Source organism: Saccostrea echinata, unplaced genomic scaffold (assembly GCF_033153115.1).
Source record: "Saccostrea echinata isolate AGI-Se365-2 ecotype Australia unplaced genomic scaffold, CSIRO_AGI_Sech_v1 ptg000030l, whole genome shotgun sequence".
Taxonomy (NCBI): domain Eukaryota; kingdom Metazoa; phylum Mollusca; class Bivalvia; order Ostreida; family Ostreidae; genus Saccostrea; species Saccostrea echinata.
This window is the reverse complement of record NW_026889779.1, coordinates 30,997,209-31,020,962: the sequence shown is the minus strand read 5'-3', so window position 1 is coordinate 31,020,962 and position 23,754 is coordinate 30,997,209. Positions and strand designations below refer to the sequence as shown.

The 23,754-nt window shown below is 32.9% G+C and overlaps 1 protein-coding gene across 1 annotated transcript in view; it reads right to left on the bottom strand.

Moving 5' to 3' along the window:
* LOC133197701 (phagosome assembly factor 1-like) overlaps nt 1-23,754 on the bottom strand; it is a 37,726-nt gene that overhangs the window by 9,292 nt on the left and 4,680 nt on the right. Inside the window, exons 3-7 of the mRNA XM_061333857.1 lie at nt 20,406-20,489; nt 4,036-4,079; nt 3,763-3,842; nt 3,468-3,547; nt 2,009-2,112 (exon numbers count right to left, since the gene is read on the bottom strand). Of these exons, the coding sequence (XP_061189841.1) occupies nt 2,009-2,112; nt 3,468-3,547; nt 3,763-3,842; nt 4,036-4,079; nt 20,406-20,489 (392 nt within the window). The remainder of the gene's footprint in view (nt 1-2,008; nt 2,113-3,467; nt 3,548-3,762; nt 3,843-4,035; nt 4,080-20,405; nt 20,490-23,754) is intronic.

Genomic DNA, 23,754 nt, shown 5'->3' with positions numbered 1-23,754 from the left:
GTTCTAAATTATTCTGTATGGGCTAGGCAACCCCCAATTACCTTGCAGACTAAAACATGTGAAACTCAAAACCAGCAACTACATAACGTTGGCAATATTTTTTTCTTTTACTCTTGCACAATTTGATCCACTAAATGAGGTGGATTTCAATACTTATACGATTTCAGCCTTTCCTCTACATAATGATACAATGAAGCAACTTTAATCAGAGTCTATTGACAATTCAATCTATTGATGGTGGTTGCGGTTTGCGTCAGCCATGTTTATGGCTTGTTACCTGATATTCCCCCACTCTCTTGGCTGAGGTAAATAGCAAACATCTACTGCTTCAGCTACCTCATAGTCCTACACGTGTACACGTGTATTATTGATATGTCACAAAATCTATCGGTTTTAGTTTAAATATAGTGCAGCATACAATATACCTATCTAAAAAATAGACTTCTTTAGTCTGGAGGAGTCAGTACAAAAATAAATTCCACCTACAACTCTTCATTAAATTATATTCACTTCCAAAAGAAAGAAATTGAAGAAGCCTATAAGATACAAAAGTTCATATAATGTAAATGAGTATTAGTGATTAGAATTAACGAGAGGCTGCTGCATTTTAAGCATTCATGACCTTTTTTTTAATGAGAATCTCTTATTTTTTAGTAAAGGATATCATCAATTAAAATGAGTGAAAAAATGATCTAAATGCCATTGCTTCAAAATAATGATAAAGTCCATCCCATGCCTGTTAAACTTAACTAAAAAATTATCAATTAATATACAGTTGAACTTCGGTAACTCAAACACAGATATCTCCAATACCATGGATATGTCAAAGTGATTGGGAAGTTCTTACCACACATTTCTAAAGTATTTAACCTTCAATGTCTCAAATCCTCAGATATCTCTAAGTTTTTTTTTCGATAACGACGTTTGTCTGTATGTATTTTTGGCAAGAATATCTAAGTCATATTAGGACAACAAAAGTAATAGCAGCTTAATTTCAAAATTGCAGATCTCCTATACTGTAGTGATTTTTATATACCATTACTGCTGGAAGTCATGAAAAGGAAATTTTTGTTCCACTCCTTTTTCCTTAAGTTTTGAGGTTTGTTTTTTGTTTTGTTTTTTTTAAATTGATAATGAATTTTGTGAAATGTGCTAAAATTAGACAAAACAGATTTTGCCACAAATCAATACACAATACCACAAGAATAGATTTTCAATAACATCATTACCATGGGTGGGTACTTGCTGTTTACCTGTACTGAGAGAGTGGTATTATATTCAACCTTGAGAGAATCTATTGTAACAGTTCTACTGCTTTCAAGGTCCAAGGTCACAAAGTGGTCATTAATACAATCAACATCTCGTTCTCTTTAAATATATAGACTGATTTTTCTATCAAAATTCCAACTCCATTTCAAATTCAGAGTCACAAGGTCAATAAGCCTATTAATATGTAAATGTTCATTGAATACAAAAGCCATATTTTCTGGGGTTTTAAAGGCATAGGACAAAGTTGAATTTTTAAAGTAGGTCAAATGTCAAGTTCAAGGATACAAGGTCCGTAGCCATAAATTCTTTTTTGAGAGTTGTATGAATGTGCTTAATATCAGAAAAACAATTATTGTTCAAAAGGTTCAAGGACAAAGCTTAAATGATGAAAGGGCTACATAATTAAAGGTATCTCAACAAGTAATGCAGATGCTGAATATCAAAACCATGTCTTTTGTCGTTGTAAGAATATCAACTCAAAGAATGGTAAAGGTTGAAACGTCAATATCCATCATATTTCATTGTTGTACATGGTAAATATAATTGCCCTACCCCATGGGTAATTGTGACTTTCACAATTGAAAAGATACAGTGTATATTGTTTTTTTATATCTATAAATTAATCTTGTACTTTAATGTTTTCTGTTGTGTGTTCAGGAAAGGACATAATAAATGAATTATAACTAATAACTCAAACACATAATTGTAAGAGTTCAGATTATACAGGAAGTTCACATACTTAGTGTCAGCCATACTGCTTCCTGTGTAGAGACACATCCTGGAAACAACAGGGGAGGATCCATTGGGGAACTGTAGGGAACCCAGGCCATGGGCATACTTTGGCTGTCAAAAAAAGTACTAAGTGTTAAACTCTGTTTTGTGTCATGTTCCTGAAAATAACCATCAGACATGGCTTACATTTAGTCTGTCTACTACTTAAAAAAATGATCTTACCTCCAGGGTTGGGGTCAATTACTTTGAAATGTAATTAATTACTTTCAAATACATTGAAAAAATTGTCAATTACTTGCAATTACAATTACATTGATTTTTACAAATGTAATTAATTACTCTCAATTACTTTAAAGAATGTAATTAAATACATTTCAATTACTTTTGTTTCCTTTTCAAAAATCTTGAAGAACAAATACATGTAAATTTAAGGTAATGGGAATATTAAAAATAAATAATGTCAGGTGCCTGTCATGTTTGTGTGTTTCATCAGCATAAGACATAGTCCTACATGTACATTTATCAATTAATTGACTGCCTTTATGAAATTTTATTAAAAACAAGTTTTCAAGAGTTTATGAATCAACCATAAAATACTCTCAAATTATTTCAGCTAAAGGTAGGCAAGCTAAACACCTTAAATTGCAAATGTTGACAAATAATATCTGTTTTATGAAATAACTATTGCAGATACCAAATGCATACATGTACATAAAGGTCTGTTTAAATGTTAAAATAGTGATTCAATAATTATTTATTTCTTCTCTGAAGCACATGTATATAAATAGTAGAGCATTCTTAATAGTATTTAGTAAATAACCTCTAATGGTCATAACTCTGAATTTAAAAAAAGCATTGTATAAAATTTTGGAGGATTGTTTTTGATAACAATTTATAGCAGTATATGTTTTGATAGCAATTTACAGCTGGGAGTTGAAAGGCAACAAGGCAGGTCTTAATGACACATTCAATTATTTTCTATTCTTTTTTGTTAATCAAGCAACAAAAAATTGAAATGTGTTAATGCCTATATATACCAATGAGAGGTAGAACAAAATTTTGGATAAACATTAAACTATTATTAATTCTTTATGTGCATTATAATTATAAAATAAACTAATATTTTAATAAACAAGCCAATACATCAAATTCATTTATTGAGATATAAACGAGTTTAAGATTTTGAAAAACAAAAGGGCTCCTTTGAATAAATTAAAATAACTATAAAATGTGACTGTGTTGGAAATATTTTCCTATTAAATACACATATGTATTATGTAAAGTAATTGAAATGTAATTGAAAAGTAATTGAAATTACATGGTATTTTTTTCATTGTAATTAATTATATTCAATTACAAGTAATTGAAAAAATGGTCAATTACAAATTACTTCCAATTACTTTGAAAAATGCAATTAATTACACTCAATTACAATTACTTTTATCAATTACCCCATCCCTGCTTACCTCAAACTTGGATTCTATTGGAAAATCAAATGAAAGCCCTCTGAAGTTTAGTACAAACAGCTGTTTTTCAGAGTTATACACTGTAGAGAAGCAACAATAAAAAAAGAACTGTTACCTGGTATTCACAAAATGGGCTACTGTTAACCTTCAATATACGGTAACTCAATAAAAATATGTCATCATTTTTCAAACTTCTTCTCCAAAGAAATGAAAATGAAATTTCCTAGTCAAAATATCCTTTGCGAGATTCATTTCATTAAAATTTCAATTTTATTTCTAAAAGAATATGTCTTACCTCCTGGATGTGTGGCCCCAAATGACTGGTCAACCTGTTCTATTGTTGGCTGTATTTGTGGGGAGTTAAAATGAACCCCACTGAAAAGTAAAGCAAATCTTCATCACTTGAATATAAACTTTAATATAAACTAGTCAATATAAAGTAAAATAAGCAAGAACAAACATGTATTCATTCTTTAAAAAATGTTGAAAACTGTCAACTATTTTTATTATATCAAATAATAATTTCATTGTGTAAGTGAATTTAAGATATACACCTCAATTGACTTACCAGTACTTGAGCTTCACTTTGCTCATGTTATTTACTTCTATTATCTAAAATGAAAACAAGAGGTCTGTGAGCCACAACGCTGACCTGAGTCATCTTGCTCTTATAGAGGAATGAATCTAAAGTGAACCTCTTTTAGTTTCAAAGTCTTTTATCTGAATAAATTGTTCTTCAAAACATTAGAATGTTTATGAATTTGACAACTTGTAATACTATCGTTCACAATACTTTTTGTTAAAAAATTTTATTTCATACATTAATTCTGAAGCTATTCTAATCAACATGCTATAAGATAAGAAAGAATAGTTATGTTCATTTGAAAAACCTGTTATTTTCAAGAACATATTATTTTAGGCTTTAATCTGAGCCCCTATCAATTTTTTCTCTTTTCTGATCTATGATAGAAATTACAATAGACAAAAATTCAATCAGAAAAGTCACTTGAGTCTTCAGAATAAAATTAAAATGGCACTGTAAATAATAGAGAGGTTTAGCAAACCAACATGTACGTGTACATGTACATGTGTACGTGTAGCAGGGGATTCCCCCTGGAAATCTGTGCATTGCGTCATTAGTTTTGCTATTGTCGAGTACATGTAAGTCCAAACTTGTAGCTTATATTTCTTTAACTGCTGTTTATTTTTTAAAGAGGGCATGTTTTTCTAAAACCTGAAGATTTAATGCAAATACTGATATAAAGAACTAATCGTCTGTGATTAAAAAAAATAATTTTACGGAGTGTTAAATACACATCATTTAAACTTTCAAAACATGCTTTGAAGGTTAAAATTATAAGAGCTCTTATATATGCATATATTCATTTAAGGGAGTATGGTACTGACAAGTCCTAATTTCAGAGTAATTAAAACTCTAAAACATCCACATAAAATGAAAGAAGTACCTTTATATATTTCATAAAATATTATAAGAAAAGGTTCTAGTGAGTAAATCAAAAATTATGACGCACTAAAATAAGGGGGGTAACTCTGTATGATAAAGTGATATTTTTATAACCAATTTTTAAAAAATTGAGAACAACAATAAAAACAACATAAAAATATTTTTTTGAAAAAGATGTCATCCACAATATTGAAATTTTAATTTCAAAAACAAAATAGTGCAAGAAAAAAGCCAAAAAGACAAATTAATTTTGATTCATTTATATCATGACAATTTATTGGGAAAATGGGTTCATGTATATGTACAACGTATTTTTTAATAATGAAAGAATAATTAAAAGTTTGATATCTTATGCTATATTTATAGTGATTTGCTTGCTTTACAAATTGCTAATAAAAAATTATAATGTTAGTGTGTAGTTTTGGAGTAATGTGCTCCCGAATTTCCTGACCCGAATTTCCTCTGCTCAAAAAGCCTGTTATAAAATGTTAAAATAATGAGATTGCAATTTATTTACTTGCTTATAGTTTCTAACTCTCCTGATTTTGTCGTTTTAAACTCAAATTTTTATCGTAGTTATTATTTTTCTCTTGTGACACGGCGGGCAATGCTTTTCACCAGATTTTTGCCGAACAATCCGAAAATCTTCCGATTTCCCGGTTTGGTTTTGTACATTATCGTGTACACGTCACTTCCAGTTTGCAACTCGTACACAAAATGCCGAATCGGAATCAAAGTTGAAAGTAGACTTGGAGGAGGTGTTTACAATTATCTATGAATTGTTTTGAACAAAAAAAAAAAATAGAATTTGAAACTCCGGCTTATAATTTCTAACGTTTTAGTGGAACGGATGAAATAAAGTGAATCGACGAAGACAGAGTGCTCGAGGCTTATTGTACATTCGTTTTATGTCTCCATGTTTAATTTTAATTAATAATAAATCTTTGTCTTGAATGAATATTTTCCATCTTCAGCAATATTGAAAGATTAGATATGATTCAGTAACTATTAACTAACCAGCTATTAAACCCAGGTCCGTAGAATACGGGGAGGGGGGGGGGGTTCTGAGTTGTCAGATTTTTGAGAAATATTGCCCCCTTTTTTTGGTCTTTTTTCCCTTTATCAGATTTTTATTTGGGAAGTTGACACCCCCCCCCCTTTTTTTGGAAATTGTTGCTACAAGTCTGACTAAACCATCATACATACTGTTGAAGCTAGGGAAAATAGTGACACCACCACAATATACTACACTGTACTTTGCTATGCATGTGTACAATATGGTGTAGAGTAACAGCAATATTTAACAAAATCAGATAAAATTTTAAGAGCTAAAACCACAAAGTACAAAAATAGTCCTTCACTAAAATAGATGAACTTATGTTTTATAATTTGAAGGGTTTTAAACTATTTATCTTAAGTATCTTTTTCTAGTTTTCTTTTTATGGTTAAAATAACCTTTGTTTCTCTAATAATAAGTATCATGTTTACAAGTCAAGCAGTAGGCTTGTAGCAACGGTTTCAAAAGTTGGGGGGGGGGGGGGTGCACCTTCCCCCCAAAAAATCTGTCAAGCAAAAAAAAAACAAAAAAAAAAAACAAAAAAAAAACTAAACTCACCAAAAATAGGGGGAAGGGGCAACTTCCCAAAAAAATCTGATGGGCAAAAAAAAAAAGAAACCAAACTAATTAAATGTCCATTTCGTGGAAATTGACAGTGCTTGACCTTGTAGCAACGGGGGAGGGGGGGGGCAATCACTATAGCAAACTACTATACTCGGAAAAAGTAGGTCCCCCAGCATTCTACGGGCTTGAGCAGCTTTGTAATACTGCACCTGACATAACTCTCACACACTGACAGGAGCTTATGAATGAAGATAAAAATTTACAGTACATGACGTGAGGCAGCTTATTACCTCCTCAATGTAACCATATGCATGAGGGACGGGAGATTATTAATACAAGAAAGTTGTAGGAGATTATACATTCATGACATTGGGTCAGATTATGACACAGATTTGAGTCGTAAGCAATTTTTGTGTCCAGTATCAACTACCAATTAGCCTCCATTTGAGAGTAATAGACCAGGTACAGATAACACACCTTTTCTGCCAGAAGCCTTGAACTTGCTGGAATGACCTTGAGTCAAGGTCAGTTACTCAATACATACATGTAACCTTAGGTTATATGCAATATTTATGATCAGTATGAGCATCTCATGTTCTCCATACAAAATACAGGAATTCAATGTTATTCTTAAAATGACATTTAACTTGATCAAAGGATCTTGAGTCAAGGTCATGGCACGCATTTGGGTCATTAGCAGTCCTTGTGTGCCATTTTCATCATTTTTCCAATGGAAAACCTTGTTAAAAATAAGGAAGATGAATTTCCCAGGTTCTACTCTTTTTTTTAACATGCAGTGTATTTAGCATCTGTTCATACAATGATAAGGTAATTAAATAATTTTTATAATGAAATGTATTTAATATTGCAAATTTCATGAGAATCAAAATACATTAACATATTGAAAACTTATTTGCTCTATCTACAATTAAAAAAAAAAGAAAAATAATTTGTAATTTGACCAAATTTGAATTAATGAAAACTTATTACATTTAGTACCAAACACTGACATTGTATCTAAAAATGATGCTACAGACATGGCAAATTCTGATAACACCAATAATGTATCCACAACTGATGTCATGGACATTTCAAACAGACTGAAGATATATGACTCTTTTCATATAAAACTCGGGGGGTCTTTCAACTGAAAAAGTCTGCATTCTGAGATAGAATCCACTTTACTTTTTATAACGAGTCACACACAGTTTTCAATTCACATCTTCCATCAATAACTCCATATCGAATTTGTTGGCAATGCCAGTTTTAAACTGCATTCGATAATACTGGGACATCATAGGAAATGATATGTATCCAGTGACTACACTTTTCTTGTCGTTACTCAAAACTTTAGTCTAATTCTGATTGTTACATGGAAACTTCTATGTTCACTTGTTATTGTACACCTTCATTCCATTTATTTATAGACCTGTAATTTTGTCTGCCTGTTTATTGATTGTTCTTTGTGGAAAAAGTTGAAAACTTTTCTCATCTCATTGCTGATATGATCACGATGTTCCCACTCTCTGTAAGAAACAAAAATCTTGTTTTAGTTATTAGTTTAGGTGATAAAATAATTTTCATTTTAATAACAAGCAAATGAACTTGTCCACCTGATCTAGTCAATACAGGCCTACAGAATGGTTGTGTGTGTTGGGGGGGGGGGGGGGTCTGTCCTCCTAATTTTTTTCTGAGAATAGTATTTGGCTATAGAGTAAATTTTCATTAAGATGTCAGTTGCACCCCCCCTTTTTTTTTTTTACTAGAGGTCTGCATCAATAAACTTGTTACATGTATATGGGCAGTTAGTGATTTCACATACCTAAACCTGTTGGCTTTATTTCAAACATGAAATGTTTAATAAGTTAATAACTATGAAACATACAAGTTGTATGTCCCTATGATACTATAAATAAACAATAATTAAGTATGTTTGTATTTATGTATAATTCATAATATTTAATGTCAAACCTAATATACCAGTTAGTATTCATCAAACAGTTACAATTCTTGCATATGGTTAGTGATGGGAAATTGGGATTTTTTTCATAATTGATTATTGGAATAATGGGATGCACTATAATCGAAAAAAAAAATTGATTAATTTCAAATATTATATTTCTTCAATTTCAAATGTAGAATGAATTGTTTAGAAATTCTGGAGTGATTTCCAAAATACATTTTTGAAACAGTTTGTATCATTGGGTTCATTTATTAGATTATTATTTAGGATTTAGTTAAATTCAAAGAAGAATGAATCAAAAATCAAAGGAATAATTTGCTTTTAACCACAGGAGTTCGCGTACCTATCAATTTAACCGAAATTTTCAGTAAATAAAAAAATACGTAATACCTATAATAATAATGTTATTATTATAGGTATTACGTATTTTTTTATTTACTGAAAATTTCGGTTAAATTGATAGGTACGCGAACTCATATGCTTTTAACTAATATTTTGAGTAATCGATTATCTATAATCGGGGACCATTTCGATTAGATAATTGATTTAATCGATTAATCATTACATCACTACATATGGTACTTTCAACTTTATCTAAAACTTGTCATGGGTATCAACTATGATATACATGTATTTGTCTAAAAGTGACACATAGGTCTAATTGACTGATTACATGTATTTTTATGTTTTTCTTCATACTGTAATATATCACTACAGGTATAAAATACAATTTACTTGCTTACTAATTGTGAAATCTAGCCAATTATCAAAGAAAATAATCTAGTAAGTAAAGCCAAGAAAAATGATTGGTTAAACCTGCTTTGTTTCCACTTCTATCATGTTCATGCTTGAAAAATTTAGAGAACCGGTAGGTACTGGTAGGCATATTTTTAATTTTTTTTTTTGCGTGGACTTTTTTAAATAAAACAACCAAGTAACACTGATGTCCAGTCTATGCGAAAGTTTTTTGGACCACACAGGACATTGGGTCCTGTGTAATCAATGAACACACAGGACCGAATCAATTTTTGTTGGACCAAAAAACCTAATGTAAAAAAGTGAAACATGTGAAAATGCAGAGTAGTAAGCCTAACACCTTTTCTTTTACAAGGGATTGCTCCCGCATAGTACTGTAGATGGTCCATACGGTTTTAATCACCTTCATTTACGTATTTGGATTTGTGAGAAATTTTTTACTTATAACAAACATTTACATGACTCCCCATCAAAATAATAATGCTCAAAACTGGACATAGACACATCGGACATTCTGGTCCGGTGTAAAAAATGACACATCGGACCAGAGGCACTGCACATCGGTCAGGTCTGACGGTCCGATGTCTTTTGCATAGACTGGATGTCAAAGAAATAGTGTTTTATTTATGGTGGAAATTTTTTATACATGCTATTATTGGGGAATTTAAAATGAATATTCATATTTTTCTTGAAAAAGCATTTTAAAAAATTAGGGTCAGCTACAAAATAGGGTGGGTTCACTGGGTTGTGAAAGTGGAAAAAATTTTGCCTAACAACACCACAGCCTAACATTTTGACAAATGTAAATGTACCTTAATGATAGCTGATGATCCATAAGTTAGGATATCCACAGCATGAAAGAGCTGCTGAAATGGCATGGACATTTCAAAGCATCTGTCATATCACCCCCAGTTCCATAACCCTCCTTCCAAGTTTCCAGATAGCAGATATTAAGGGTTCCAGATCCTGTTCCATCTCAACTTCATGTTCAATGTCCACAATATTAGGGATACCTATTCAAATAATATACATGTACTACTAAATCTATATAGCTGAGATTTCTTCCCTATCACTGCATATATGTAAATGTAGATGCAGTATATACAAAACGAGTGTTTTATTTTATTTTCATATTGTGTGGTCTGCATGATTATGATTGAGTTTCACATACTCTATACATATGTAATATGTATTGATGCTTTTAGCTTTCATGAACTCAGAAGAAAATTCAATTAAAAAAATGATTATAGTCAAAATTGCAATTCAGACACTCCACCATCAACATAACTTGGAAATTAATAAGGAAAGAAATAATCTTAATAAAAAGAAAAGTCCTGTTTTAGGCCAAAGAATTTAGTGGTAAGTATTATTTTGTGTTGTAGTGTAGTGAATTTTTTATCTAGTATGTTTTGGAAGAAAATATTGTCTAGACAGTGTCCAACACCTTGCATCTGGTTACCTTCAAATTTCATTGAGTTATAACTGTGTCTCATATGACTTGACATTTATAATAAATTATTGTTTCTTTTAATATATTTTCTATGTTTGCTAAATTTAAAAGCATCAATACATACATTTAGACATGATAGAGTACATGAAACTCGAAACGTTTTTCCAAAATCAAGCGCACCTGAATAACATCAATAAATTTTTGAATTGTTATTGATTCACCAACATTCCGGAATGCAATCATGTCACACAATATAAAAATAAATTACAAAACAGAATTGTATATAAATCATGTAAATTACCCCCTCATGTTGTGCACTGGTAACCAGTGGTATTGTTTTTATTATAATATAGTGTAGTGCTCTTTATCCCTTTTTCGAATCTATATTGTAAACAACAACTAAGGAAGAATATAACAATTTTTAATCTCAAAATCTCTGCTTTTTTTTTTTGAAAAAAACTTTAACATGAATCGTCACTAATTTATAATGTTGTGTGTTAACTCATGCCCCCAATTCAGAAAAAAAGTACCCAGTTCACTCATATATATACATATATATATCTATCTTATCTAATACCGGTATTTTGCTGAGCCACAATCACTTTTACTGAATTTCTGAGGTAATGTTAGTTAAATGGTATCAAATACTAGAAACAAACCTGGGCAGATCGTTTTTGCTAGGCTAGAGTTGTCATGCGTTTGTGATTCGAATGATGGGTTTAATCTTTGCACAGTAATTTCCAGTCAGACGCAGCTCACCATCGCCATTTTTGAGTCAACGAAGCCTTGCTGTACCGCTGAATAGATTTGGTTGACGAAAATCCTCGTTTTCTCCGCATTTCATTCTTTTCGAAACATCCGCTTTGTTTACATTACCGAAAAGTAAAATAAGTCGTAAAATTACCTCGACTTGTTGTTAGTTTGAATCCAATGAAATTTTAGTCACATTTTATATGATTTTATATCAAGTATATCTTTAAAATAAGTTGCATTGTAAATTTTATTTCCAACTCTACTAAAGAGATGAACGACATAAGATTCATTTACGTCATTCGGAGTTGCGCGGTGGATTCAAAATCGTCACTACCATACGTCCTTAAAACATCGATATACATATTAAATTTAACGTGTTTTCTAAATTTTTTAAGAGCCATTCTCTGTAATGACTTGAACTTTTATATAGGAGCTGTGGCACGCATAGTCTCAGAATTTCTCCAAACTCTCTATGATAAAAGTCTTTGATACCGTTAACTCAAATCAGGCAAAAATTGGTTGTTACGTGTCATGGTTACCATAGCAACATGTCCTAAAGTTTGAAAAGTGGCATTTTTCAACATCTTCAGAGTCCCACAGTTAACGTTTGCAGCAAAGCAAACAAAAGGCAATGACTGTTTCTGAAAGTTGAAGGCCTGGTGTCTTAAATGCATGATAAACATGTTTGGTAAATCATCTATAACATACGTTACTATGGAAACAAAGTATTCAAAAGTAATAATTTTGTTCATTTAATTTCATAAAGTCATACACTTAAGAATAAAAACAATTATAGGTTGAAATGCAAGCAAATAATAGAGAAGAGATCCTTGTAACATATACCAAGGACAAAATATGATATTTCTTATAGGTTGGCAATGGTTGCCATGGTTTTAATACCACGAAAGGATTTTAAATTTACTCTCTTAGTGTTTTATTCTTATCCTATCTTTTTAAAAAGCATATTTCTATATAAATGATGATCAATTTTTAAAGGCCTTGGTGTGACCCTAATTTTCACATTTCAAAAAATTCAATTTCAATTCTTTAAATAGTGCGTTGCTATGGAAATAAGGCGAAAAAACATGCATAAAAATCTGAAAAATACTCTGTTTCCTTGGATACGGACCGTTGTATGTAGATTCCCAAAACTTTAATGATTGATATATGTGAACAACTAACCTGACTTTCAATTTTGACTATCACCCAATCTCTAACTGGATGCAAAAAGCTGGCACATAGGGTCTAATATTGACAAAAAATTAACAAAATCGAACATTTTCTCTTCTTGGTTACCATAGCAACAGTGTTGTATTTTTCAACAACCTTTATCAATATATGATATTCAACTTTAGTTCTACGAGATAAGTACTATTCAAGGTGATTCAAATGATATTTTTCTTGATTAAAAGGTTGGTAAATTCCTAAAGCAGCAAAAAAATATCACTTTAAACAACTAGTACGTTGTTTCCATGGTTACACTGCAAAATAACAATTAATCTCAATTTTTCTTATGTTGTCGGTGTTGCAAGGTTCTAAGGATGCATATGTGCCAGTCATGAATTTTATTGTTTTCCCTCACGATAGTAGCATTAACCCAATCATAGCAACAGATTTTGCATGGTGACACTGTGTTACCATGGCAACCATGAAAGTTATTTTTAGAATAATATTGCCAATACCTATTTACAGGAGGTCAAATATTTTTCATTGTTTTTCTTATGTTGTTGATTGAGTTTGATCATGTAACATCTATCATTTGTAGCTATAGAGCGTTTTTCAGCATTTTTCAGCATCTAAAATGTATTCCAAATGTACCCATGGTTACCACTTACTTAGAGATAAATTCTAAATAGTTTCTTTATAGCATAAGTGGCAACAAGGTGTCATGTTTTTGGGAGAATGGTTTGTTTGTTTTTCTTAGTCTTTATTAAGGCTTAATAAAGATTTAAAGTGGTTGAAAATCTCAATTTTTTCAACTTTTCTGGCCGTTACCATGGCAACCAAGACACATAGCAACGAAATTTTATTTGATATATGTTTCTGGTGTCAAGTTGTAATAATGGGCAAAGTTTCATCAAAATCGGTGACCATGCATGGCAAAGAAGTTTAAGTGGTTACAGAGAATTGCTATTAAATGTTAATTTAGGAATGACTCTAATTCTTGGCCAAATTATTCGAGTATAACCTGGTTTGGGTCAGTTTACGCTTTAAAATCCGCGAAGCGGATTATAAAACAGCGTAAACTGACCCAAACCAGGTTATACTCGAATAATTTGGCCAAGAATTAGAGTCATTCCTTATAATTTAATTTTAAAATCATTAAACAACTTTGGGTGTAAAATTTCGTTGCTTTTTATTAGTTCAAATTTGCCGCTCAATAATACAACCCTAGTAACGGAAGTGATGGGAAGCAAGGGGAGGTAAAAACTGATACATAGTCCTAGCAGCCATGTTTTTTTTTTTTGCATGTGGTAAGACCCGAGTTACTGTTTGAAGCTAAAGGTACATTTATTAAATCTGGAATTTTCCATGAATCCCGAGGACTGGAAATGAGAGCATTGAATGGATACAGACGATTCAGCTGGTTGTCAGGGGGGGGTGTCCCCATACCAAACCAGGTTATACAGAAATAATTTGTGTTCCTTTTTGGATATTAACCAATCAGAGGCTAGAATACAAACAAAATTAAATTATTCACCTTTATATCTAAAACACTTACAAGTATATGTGCAGGTTATACTTTACTAAACAAGAAAAATAATGTAAATGTGTATGTGTAATTCTAACTTGTAGTTTACATGTACATGTACACGTACAAGTGAGCTTACTAAACCTCTCTAGTCTTGAATAAAGACTTCGAAATATAAAAGTAATTTAAAAAAGTAAAAGCTAATATAAATAAGATATGTTTGTTAAACACTGATGCCCCTGTATGGAAACTCATGGCCAAGGTTAAAAGTTTTTTTTTCCTAGAGTATGTCAAACCCCAAGGTCAAGGTCAAGGGGTCAAAAAATGTTTTTACTCAAAGAAAGGTCTTGTCACAAGGAATGTACATGTAAAATAAAAAAGCCCCAGTACCAATCCTTCAGAAGGTATGGCCAAGGTTAAATATTTTTACAAAAGTAGGTCAAACTTCAAGGTCAGGAGGTCAAAAATGTTGGTATTCAAAAGAAAGGTCTTGGAACAAGAAATGCACACGTAAAATATAAAAGCCCTAGCACCAATTTTTCAAATATGATGACCAAAGTTAAAGTTTTTCAAAAGTAGGTCAAACTCCAAGATCAATGTCAAAAGGTCAAAAGTGCAGAACCCACATTAAGGTCTTGTCACAAAGAATACATGGGAAATTAAATAGCCCTAGCACCAATCGTTCAAAACACTGCTGAGTTTAAGTTTTAAAAAGTAGGACAAACAGACAGACCAAAAACTATATATACCCAAATTTCTGATTAGGGGGAATGAAAATGAAATAGAGGTATTTATTCAAACAATGTATTGTAAATTTAAATACTTTTATCATATCATCTTTACTTTCTGTAAAGTGTGTGTATCAGTGTATCACAGTTTCTTTAAGGGCCTTCTATAAACTGAGGTAAAATAGTTTTGGACATTGAAGAAAATAATATTGTATAAAGGGTAAATTAATATTGAGCTTTTCCATTTTCAACACAGGGTGTCTGGCATTTACCCAGAAGAAAAATGTTCTTAGACAAAAAGTACTGATGAGCATAAATACTGTTGATTACTAATAGAATCAAATTATGTGTGCATTTAATTCATCTTGGGCTATTAAAATGTTTAGAATGCTTGAATTGAATTGATTATTAAGTGAGTAATACACTTAGATTTTCAATTTATTTTACTTAAGATCTAAGGGCAGATTACTCTAAGTGCAGAAAAAGTACCACAAAATCAGACCTCTATAGTGTGTAGTGTACAGAGGGTTTATGATAAAACATTTGGTCTCCTTTAATCATCTGAAATGACAGCATATCAAGACAAGGAAAACAGAAGGAGAGCATAGAGTGATTTTTCCACAGGAAAAGAATAAAACAAAGCACATTTAAAAAATATTAAAGTCTGCTGGAGGTCAAGAGTGCTTCCTTCAATCAGATGAAGAACAACCTCCCTCCCTGACCATTGTTTTAAAGTGACCACTTGGAATTTTTATTGACTTGGCAGAGGACACAGAATAGCCACTCTACTAAATAACTGACCACTGTCCACTCTTCTATTGAAAGTGACCCCCTGGCCTGAGTCAAGGCACTTGAAATGACCAGTGGTCAATTAAATATGTTCTTTGTGTGGAGTAAAAAATGGAGAATTTATGAGTGTGGCAATGTGCTTCATCAATAATGTTTGTTTTAGAATGACCAGTGGTCAAACAGATGAAAGTTTACAATGAAGACAAAGGATAGTAATTAAATGACCTTGTGGCCTTGAGTGACCTTTCCCTTGGGTCACCTTATGCCATTACTATTGTGTGTATCTCAACAACTGCAAAAACAAGATTTCCATTATGAAAAAAAAGATAACTCTTGATCTGGCCAATTTTTGTTCCTGTCTACAAAGAGTGATCCCCTTTTTTCTCCCATTATCAACTGTGTTTCATCACTCCCATGCAGTTTTCTTTCAAGTTTATAACATTACGAAACAACTATGACAATTCTGACTGGCTGCTTTTCCAGGGACTACATCTCCAGTTTTTGCCTATGATGGCATAAAATGCAGGTTGTTTGAAAACATTTGGGATTTCAAATTTATATTCTTTAAATTTCTCCCTTGTTTTTTTCATTTAAACAGATCATTGAGGAATTTTGAATCAAACAGGATAGGAAAAATCTTTTAAAATCTTCTCAAGAAGCACTGGGCTAGAAAAACTGAAACTAATGTGGAAGCTTCCTGGGGTAGAGTAGATTCTAAACTGTTCAAATCAAGACCCCCCGAGGTAGGGTGGGGCCACGATAGGGTTTCAAAGTTAAACATTGAGATATATAGGAAAAATCTTTAAAAATCTTCTTCTCAAGAACCAGCGGGCCACAAAAGTTGATACTTAAGTGTAAGCATCCTAATGTAGTTTAGATTCTAAATTGTTCAAATCATGGCCCCTTGCATAAGGTTGGGGCCAAAATAGAGAATCAAAATTTTACATTGAAATATTTGGGGAAAATCTATGAAAATCTCCTCCTTGATTATATAAGTAAAATGAATAAGTTTAACTGCATAGATTTTAATTTTTCATTCAAAGTTTCATTATAATGATTAAAAGTTGTATAAATTTATTTAAAAAAAACTTTGTAAAAGGTTTTTCTTGGTGTTCAGGAGATCTCATTCAAGCTTCAATAGATCCTACTTCTAAGGAAGCTGCTTCATCCTTCTGTCTATTTTGTGTCTGAGAATGAGAATGAATCTACACAGAGATTATGAGAGCAAGAATACTGCATCAATGCATCTTCTGATGAGTGGTTACTGCCATGTGAGTAATTGCATTATTCTGCATAAGGATCATTCCAGGTTTGCCTGAGGAATGGTTAGTGGCTGGAGTACATGATTCTGATACCTTGCAGTGTTCAGGTTCTGATGTACTGGGACAATCTGTGTACTATTTGTATGCAGTCATATACCCTGGTACATGCCCAAACCATGAAGTCCTGATGACAGTCACTCATCTTTTGGTCACTGACACATATCCACCACACTTCCCGCTACTTCCAACACATATCCACCACACTTCCCTCTACTTCCGACACATATCCACCACACTTCCCTCTACTTTGACACATATCCACCACACTTCCCTCACTTTGACACATATCCACCACACTTCCCTCACTTTGACACATATCCACCACACTTCTCGCTACTTCGACAGATATCCACCACACTTCCCACTACTTCAACACATATCTGCCACACCTCCCTTTACTTTGACACATATCTACCACACTTCTCGCTACTTTGACACATATCCACCACACTTCCCTCTACTTTGACACATATCCACCACACTTCCCTCTACTTCGACACATATCCACCACACTTCCCGCTACTTCGACACATATCCACCACACTTCCCGCTACTTCGACATATATCCACCATACTTCCCGCTACTTCAACACATATCCACCACACTTCCCTCTACTTTGACACATATCCACCACACTTCCCTCACTTTGACACATATCCACCACACTTCTCGCTACTTCGACAGATATCCACCACACTTCCCGCTACTTCGACACATATCTGCCACACCTCCCTTTACTTTGACACATATCTACCACACTTCTCGCTACTTTGACACATATCCACCACACTTCCCTCTACTTTGACACATATCCACCACACTTCCCTCTACTTTGACACATATCCACCACACTTCCAGCTACTTCAACGCATATCCACCACACTTCCCTCTACTTCCACACATATCCACCACACTTCCCTCTACTTCGACACATATCCACCACACTTCCCGCTACTTCGACATATATCCACCATACTTCCCGCTACTTCAACACATATCCACCACACTTCCCTCTACTTTGACACATATCCACCACACTTCCCTCACTTTGACACATATCCACCACACTTCTCGCTACTTCGACAGATATCCACCACACTTCTCGCTACTTCGACACATATCTGCCACACCTCCCTTTACTTTGACACATATCTACCACACTTCTCGCTACTTTGACACATATCCACCACACTTTCTGCTACTTCAACACATATTCACCACACTTCCCGCTACTTCAACACACATCTGCCACACTTCCCACTACTTTGACACATATCTGCCACACTTCCCACTACTTCAGATGCATATACGCCACACTTCCCTCTACTTCAGCGCATATCTGCCACACTTCCCGCTACTTTGACACATAACTGCCACAATTCTCGCTACTTCAATACATATCCACCACACTTTCCTCTACTTCGACATATATCCACCACACTTCCCTCTACTTGATGCATATCCACCATACTTCCCATTACTTTGATGCATATCCGCTACACTTCCCGCTACTTGACGCATTTCCACCATACTTCCCACTATTTCGATGCAAATCCACCACTGTGACATTTCCCGCTATTTCAATGCATATCCATCATACTTCCCACTATTTCCATGCATATTTACCACATTTCCCGCTATTTTGATGCATATCTACCACATTTCCAGCAACATTGTCTTTTTTGATAATGTTCAAGATTGTGTTCTGCAATCTGTTGAAATTTCTAACAACTGCTGAGAATAAGTATGAATCTAAACTTAGTTCTTTCAATCTAAGAGATGTGTTTGGGAAAAAATAAGCAAATTTAGTTAGTATAATGAAAGAAAGCTAACTTCTCACAAATTGCCCCCAGCTTAAACCAAACCAACTACTCTTAAGAACTCTTCTACTAATGTGCCTCATTTTACAGAAAATATTTTTTTTGTTCATAACAGAGTACAAACAACACTAGAAAAGGGAACTTCTTTAAAAATGATGCATAAAACCAATCAAACACGAGTTTTTCAATTTTAATGAAACAGTTAATGCACGACTTGTTACGAGCATATTACCAATTATTTTGTGTACGAAAAATGGATTTCAAGATCAGCAGATGATATTTTGATAACAAATACATACTAGGTCCTTAAACAGTATTTAAAATTTTGAATTTGTTTAAAGTGAGGAGTTAGACATTTTGACATATATATAATATTTTTTAGGTTGATTCCTCCTGTATCCTTAGAGGTCATATTGTAATAAACTTCATTCAAATGCTTACATATTTATTGCCAATGGCCAAAATAAATTAGATAGCTTTATCATTCTTCAAAAAAGTTTTTAAAAGTTTCATATTTCAAATTTCTATTTTTGCTTAAATTCACATGAGAATGTGTTACTATTTTCTCTCTAAGTTTGATAATCAGCAGACCAGTCTGTCCCTCCACTAATCTCATTATGTATTTTATTATGTCCAGAAAATCATTACCAACTTCATACATCACACAGTAATAATGGGACAGATTTTCATCACCAAGCCTTTGAAATTTGAACCCCTCTGACCATAACAAAAAGTTTAAAGTGTTTTTCCTTCTTTAACAAACACACAGCGCATCTTGTCCATCCATTATTCTGGACTTAGTTATCATAAATGTCCGCCTTTTCTGACCCAGGCTGTGTTCTACATAATAATAAAGTTTCCAACTTGACCAATAATTATCCATAATTCTTTTCAGATCGAGGGATCCCCACTGACTTATTTTCAGTTTAAGTTTTGTAAAAAGCATTTTATCATTTCTATGGAAATAGCAAATAATCACTCCCTTTTTTACCCTGCATCACAAAATGAACACAAAAACCTCGATAAACCTGTCATTTTCTGCAGTTAATTCATTAAAAGGCAAAATCACCATCAACAATGCCCATCTTGAGAAAAATTATTACAGGTTTTTCTTTTGCGTAAAGTTATTAAATTCTAAGCAATGATTTTGGTCCAACATATGTGCTTGTTTTTAATCCCTTCTTGAGTCTCAGAGACCAGCTGTACAATGAATGAGGAGTGATGAAATAAAATCTAGGCAGTCTATTGTGGCTGGTCAATTCTGTGATGTCTAGCTTAGAATGCAGACCTTATACAATGGTCACAGACCTTTGTGGCAAACCTAGCTGGGGATCTGATTTCTAAGATGATGCTTTCATTAATTTTTGCCTGTCTCATCCTTACTTTACCCACATGCATTTAATTGCCTTCAGAATTCTGTCCACAAACCTTTGTCTCTGGGTTCTCATTACAAAGCAACCCTCTAATTTGATATTTGACTCACATCTGTAATACTTAGTCTGTACAACCACTTACATGCAATAAAAAAACCTTTAAATTCAATCTTTTTAAAATTATACTTTTAAATAGTGAACAAACCTTGAGTCTTTGTGATACAGGGTCAAAAATCAAGCGGATTCCATCATGTGAGAGATTAAGTACAAGGTCCATTTGTAGAGGGTACTGAAACAAAAACAAGATGTATAGTACTTAATTGTAACCACAATTCTTGCAATGGTGGCAATCCCATTACTACTGGAAGTATCTTCCGTTATTTAAAATCGCTATATAAAGTTATACGGTAAATATGAAATTCAAAGTATGATTATATAAAATTTACAATTATACTAAACTGAATCAATTGTTCCCCTCACTTCCCCTTGGAACCCCCCTCCTCCCAATCACATCCCTGGATAACTGGAAATGAAATATTCAATGTTTCTCAATTGGGATTAGTTCTCAACAGTCACCAAATGAATTTATTTTTCAACTTATATATATGTCAATGCAACTTATAAATTTTGCTGAATTCTCAGAAAATAAGGAACCAAAGCTCTGAACAGAAGTCTTTAATTATCACTATTCCACACTAGATCCTGTGACAATATCACCAATCAATTTACAAGAGAAAAAATTCATCTTCATTTTAACAAGTTAGAGAAATGCTAGATATGACAGAAATAAAGCATGTTATTTTTTTTGTCTGGGGGTTTATAGGAAATGTTGTTTGGACTTAATTGACGGCAATTTGTAGGATAAAAAGGCATACTAAAACCCCCACAAAATTACCATTCTAAATGACCTGCAATGGGCAATACTCGATGTATCAATGCCAAGAGTCTTCATTTGTCTTGTTCAATTTCACAGTGGTCTAGATCTTTACAAATGGGCCGCTTTTAAGAATCGGGAGCTGACCATGACAATATCTCCTGCTTTTGTGGATCAATTCTTAACAACCCTCATTTCAATCACTGACATTCTGTATTTTTTATTTTTTTTTTTACAAATGTGTTCTTACACTGTCCCTAGAAGCCAAAATGAAGTGAACTCTACCAAACGAAAATTCTGAATATACCAAAGAACTATACAGTGTAATTACAAAATTGTCCTGTCACTTTGCTATCTGGTATACAGTGTTACCCCTTTGGACATTATCTTTTACTCTTTATACTAATAATTTTCACATTGTCAAATACCTCGCTGTATACAGAAATGTGTCTAAAACTAAAGAACAAAGTACTGGATACATAGTCCCATGTCCAAGGACTTAGTATCACAGAATGATGTGTTCCTAAGACATACTAGTAGTATCCACTATCGAGATTTCTGTATTATGATTTAAAATGAGTTGTGTAATATAAAACAAGCAGAAATAAAATTACAACTGTCCCTCTAATCTTTTACAACTTTGCTGGAAACCAATAACAGATGATGATTTCTTTCTTCATCATCCTAGATTCCTCCATACACATTAGCTTTTAATAATGTTCACTAGCCAGTATTCAAACCAAGCAACAATATGACAGTATCTAAAAATCATTTGGTATTCTTCTACTTTGAAGTTACAGGAAATATCAAAGTATGTCCATAATGGCATTATATCAACAATTGTTGGATGAGAATTAATGAAAGATCATTATTTAAAAGTGATTAATGGGTAAGTTTAACTTTTCAAGGTAAATACTGGGAATTATTCATAATGGTTCTAAGAAACACATAGCTCACAGTGTTTCAACTTAGAATCACATCTATGCAGCTGTAATGGTTTGGGCGGTGGATATCGGCCTGGGTAGCTCAGTCGGTAGAGCACCTGACTAGTGATGCAGGGTCCCGGGTTCGATTCCCGGTCCAGCCATACATTTTCTCCTTTCCTGTTACACAGCATTCAAAACATGGTTGGTTGTATATATCCCCCATCAACATTTCTCCAAGTTTGGTCACTTTGTTGGACATGTAATCACTTGGGCATGGACCTCTTTCAAAAATATTAACAAGATAACTCCTCTGAAAAATAAAGGTCACATGCAATATCCAAAGCATGAATACTGCTATGCATCCCCAGATGCAACACCTATGCAAATTTGGTCAATATTGGAAAGATCCATATCCGTTTGGAAATGGACATGCTCCAACAGCTCTAACTTGATCATTTGTGTGGTAAATTTAGGTCCATGCAGCATCCAAAGAGCATTTAGTATGTATCCTTCTGGCATTATCCATACAGCTTTGTTCAACATAGATCAGTGGAAGCACTTCTCCCAAAACTTGAACCTACAGATACAAATCATGAGTATGAATCCCAAGATGCAATATATACTCATATCTGCTCAACTGCAAGTACAGTTACTTGGGATAGGACCTGCTCCAAAACATCTACCTCATCACTCATTCAGAAAATATGTGTCTCATGCAGCACTAAAGCATGACTAGTAATAAAATTCCTTACTGTCATCAGCTATGTAAGTTTGATTAACATAAATATTACAGCAAATTCAAGTATAAACCTGCTAAAAAATATAAAGCACACCATTTTAGGCTCCAGGGAACCCTTTCAGCATAAAATCAAAGTAAATCCCTTGGTCTTATTAAACTTTCTACCTAACAATCTAATTGCATATCTATTTGCTATGACCAATCATATGCCAAATTTTTTTTTTTTTTTAATATTTCTAAAGAGAAGAAGTGTTGATGAGTAGGTGTGAAGAAATAATGTACAGACAATTGTACATGGATAGCTACAATACATGTATAACCAAACATCTTTAAACTTTGTTGAACTTGTGATTAATTCAACAAATAACCCCCTTTAGTTTAACTTCCAATTACGGTATATACTCGCCTATAAGTCGGTTGTATTTTTAAGCTTAAATTAGTGGGATTGTCCAACTAAAATAACAATCTTTTTATAACTCGCGTATAAGTCGGATAAAGAGTTTTGGACCAAAGTTTAACTCCCAAAAAATTGACTTATTGACGAGTATATATGGTAAGCCTTATTGAAAATGAAATCGTCAGAATTATTTTCTACATCATAACGCAGTTTTGGTGCCCTTCACCTGTTCTGCCCCAACCTGAACATCAAGGTTCAAACATTTAAGAAACCAATGACAACCCAAATGTAACCATGCTTAAAAACTTATCAACAAACTGTAGCATTCTTATTCTTGAAATGTGTTTTTATTAAGATTTTGTTCCACTTCCTGTTGATAAGATCAACTTCCTAAAATCAGGGGTTTTTTTTCATTTTGTCTATAATGCAAATCAAATATGTATATACCAGTGACAAATCAACTAACATGCACATCAAGCAGTGCCCAAAATGTGTATAAACTTTTACTACAGTAGATCAGTAAATTTTTGTGACGCCTTATTTTCATGGGATAGTCATTTACTCTTAATAAGTGAGACAAAATTTTCATGAATTATGGTTTTTGCTCTATATAATCTT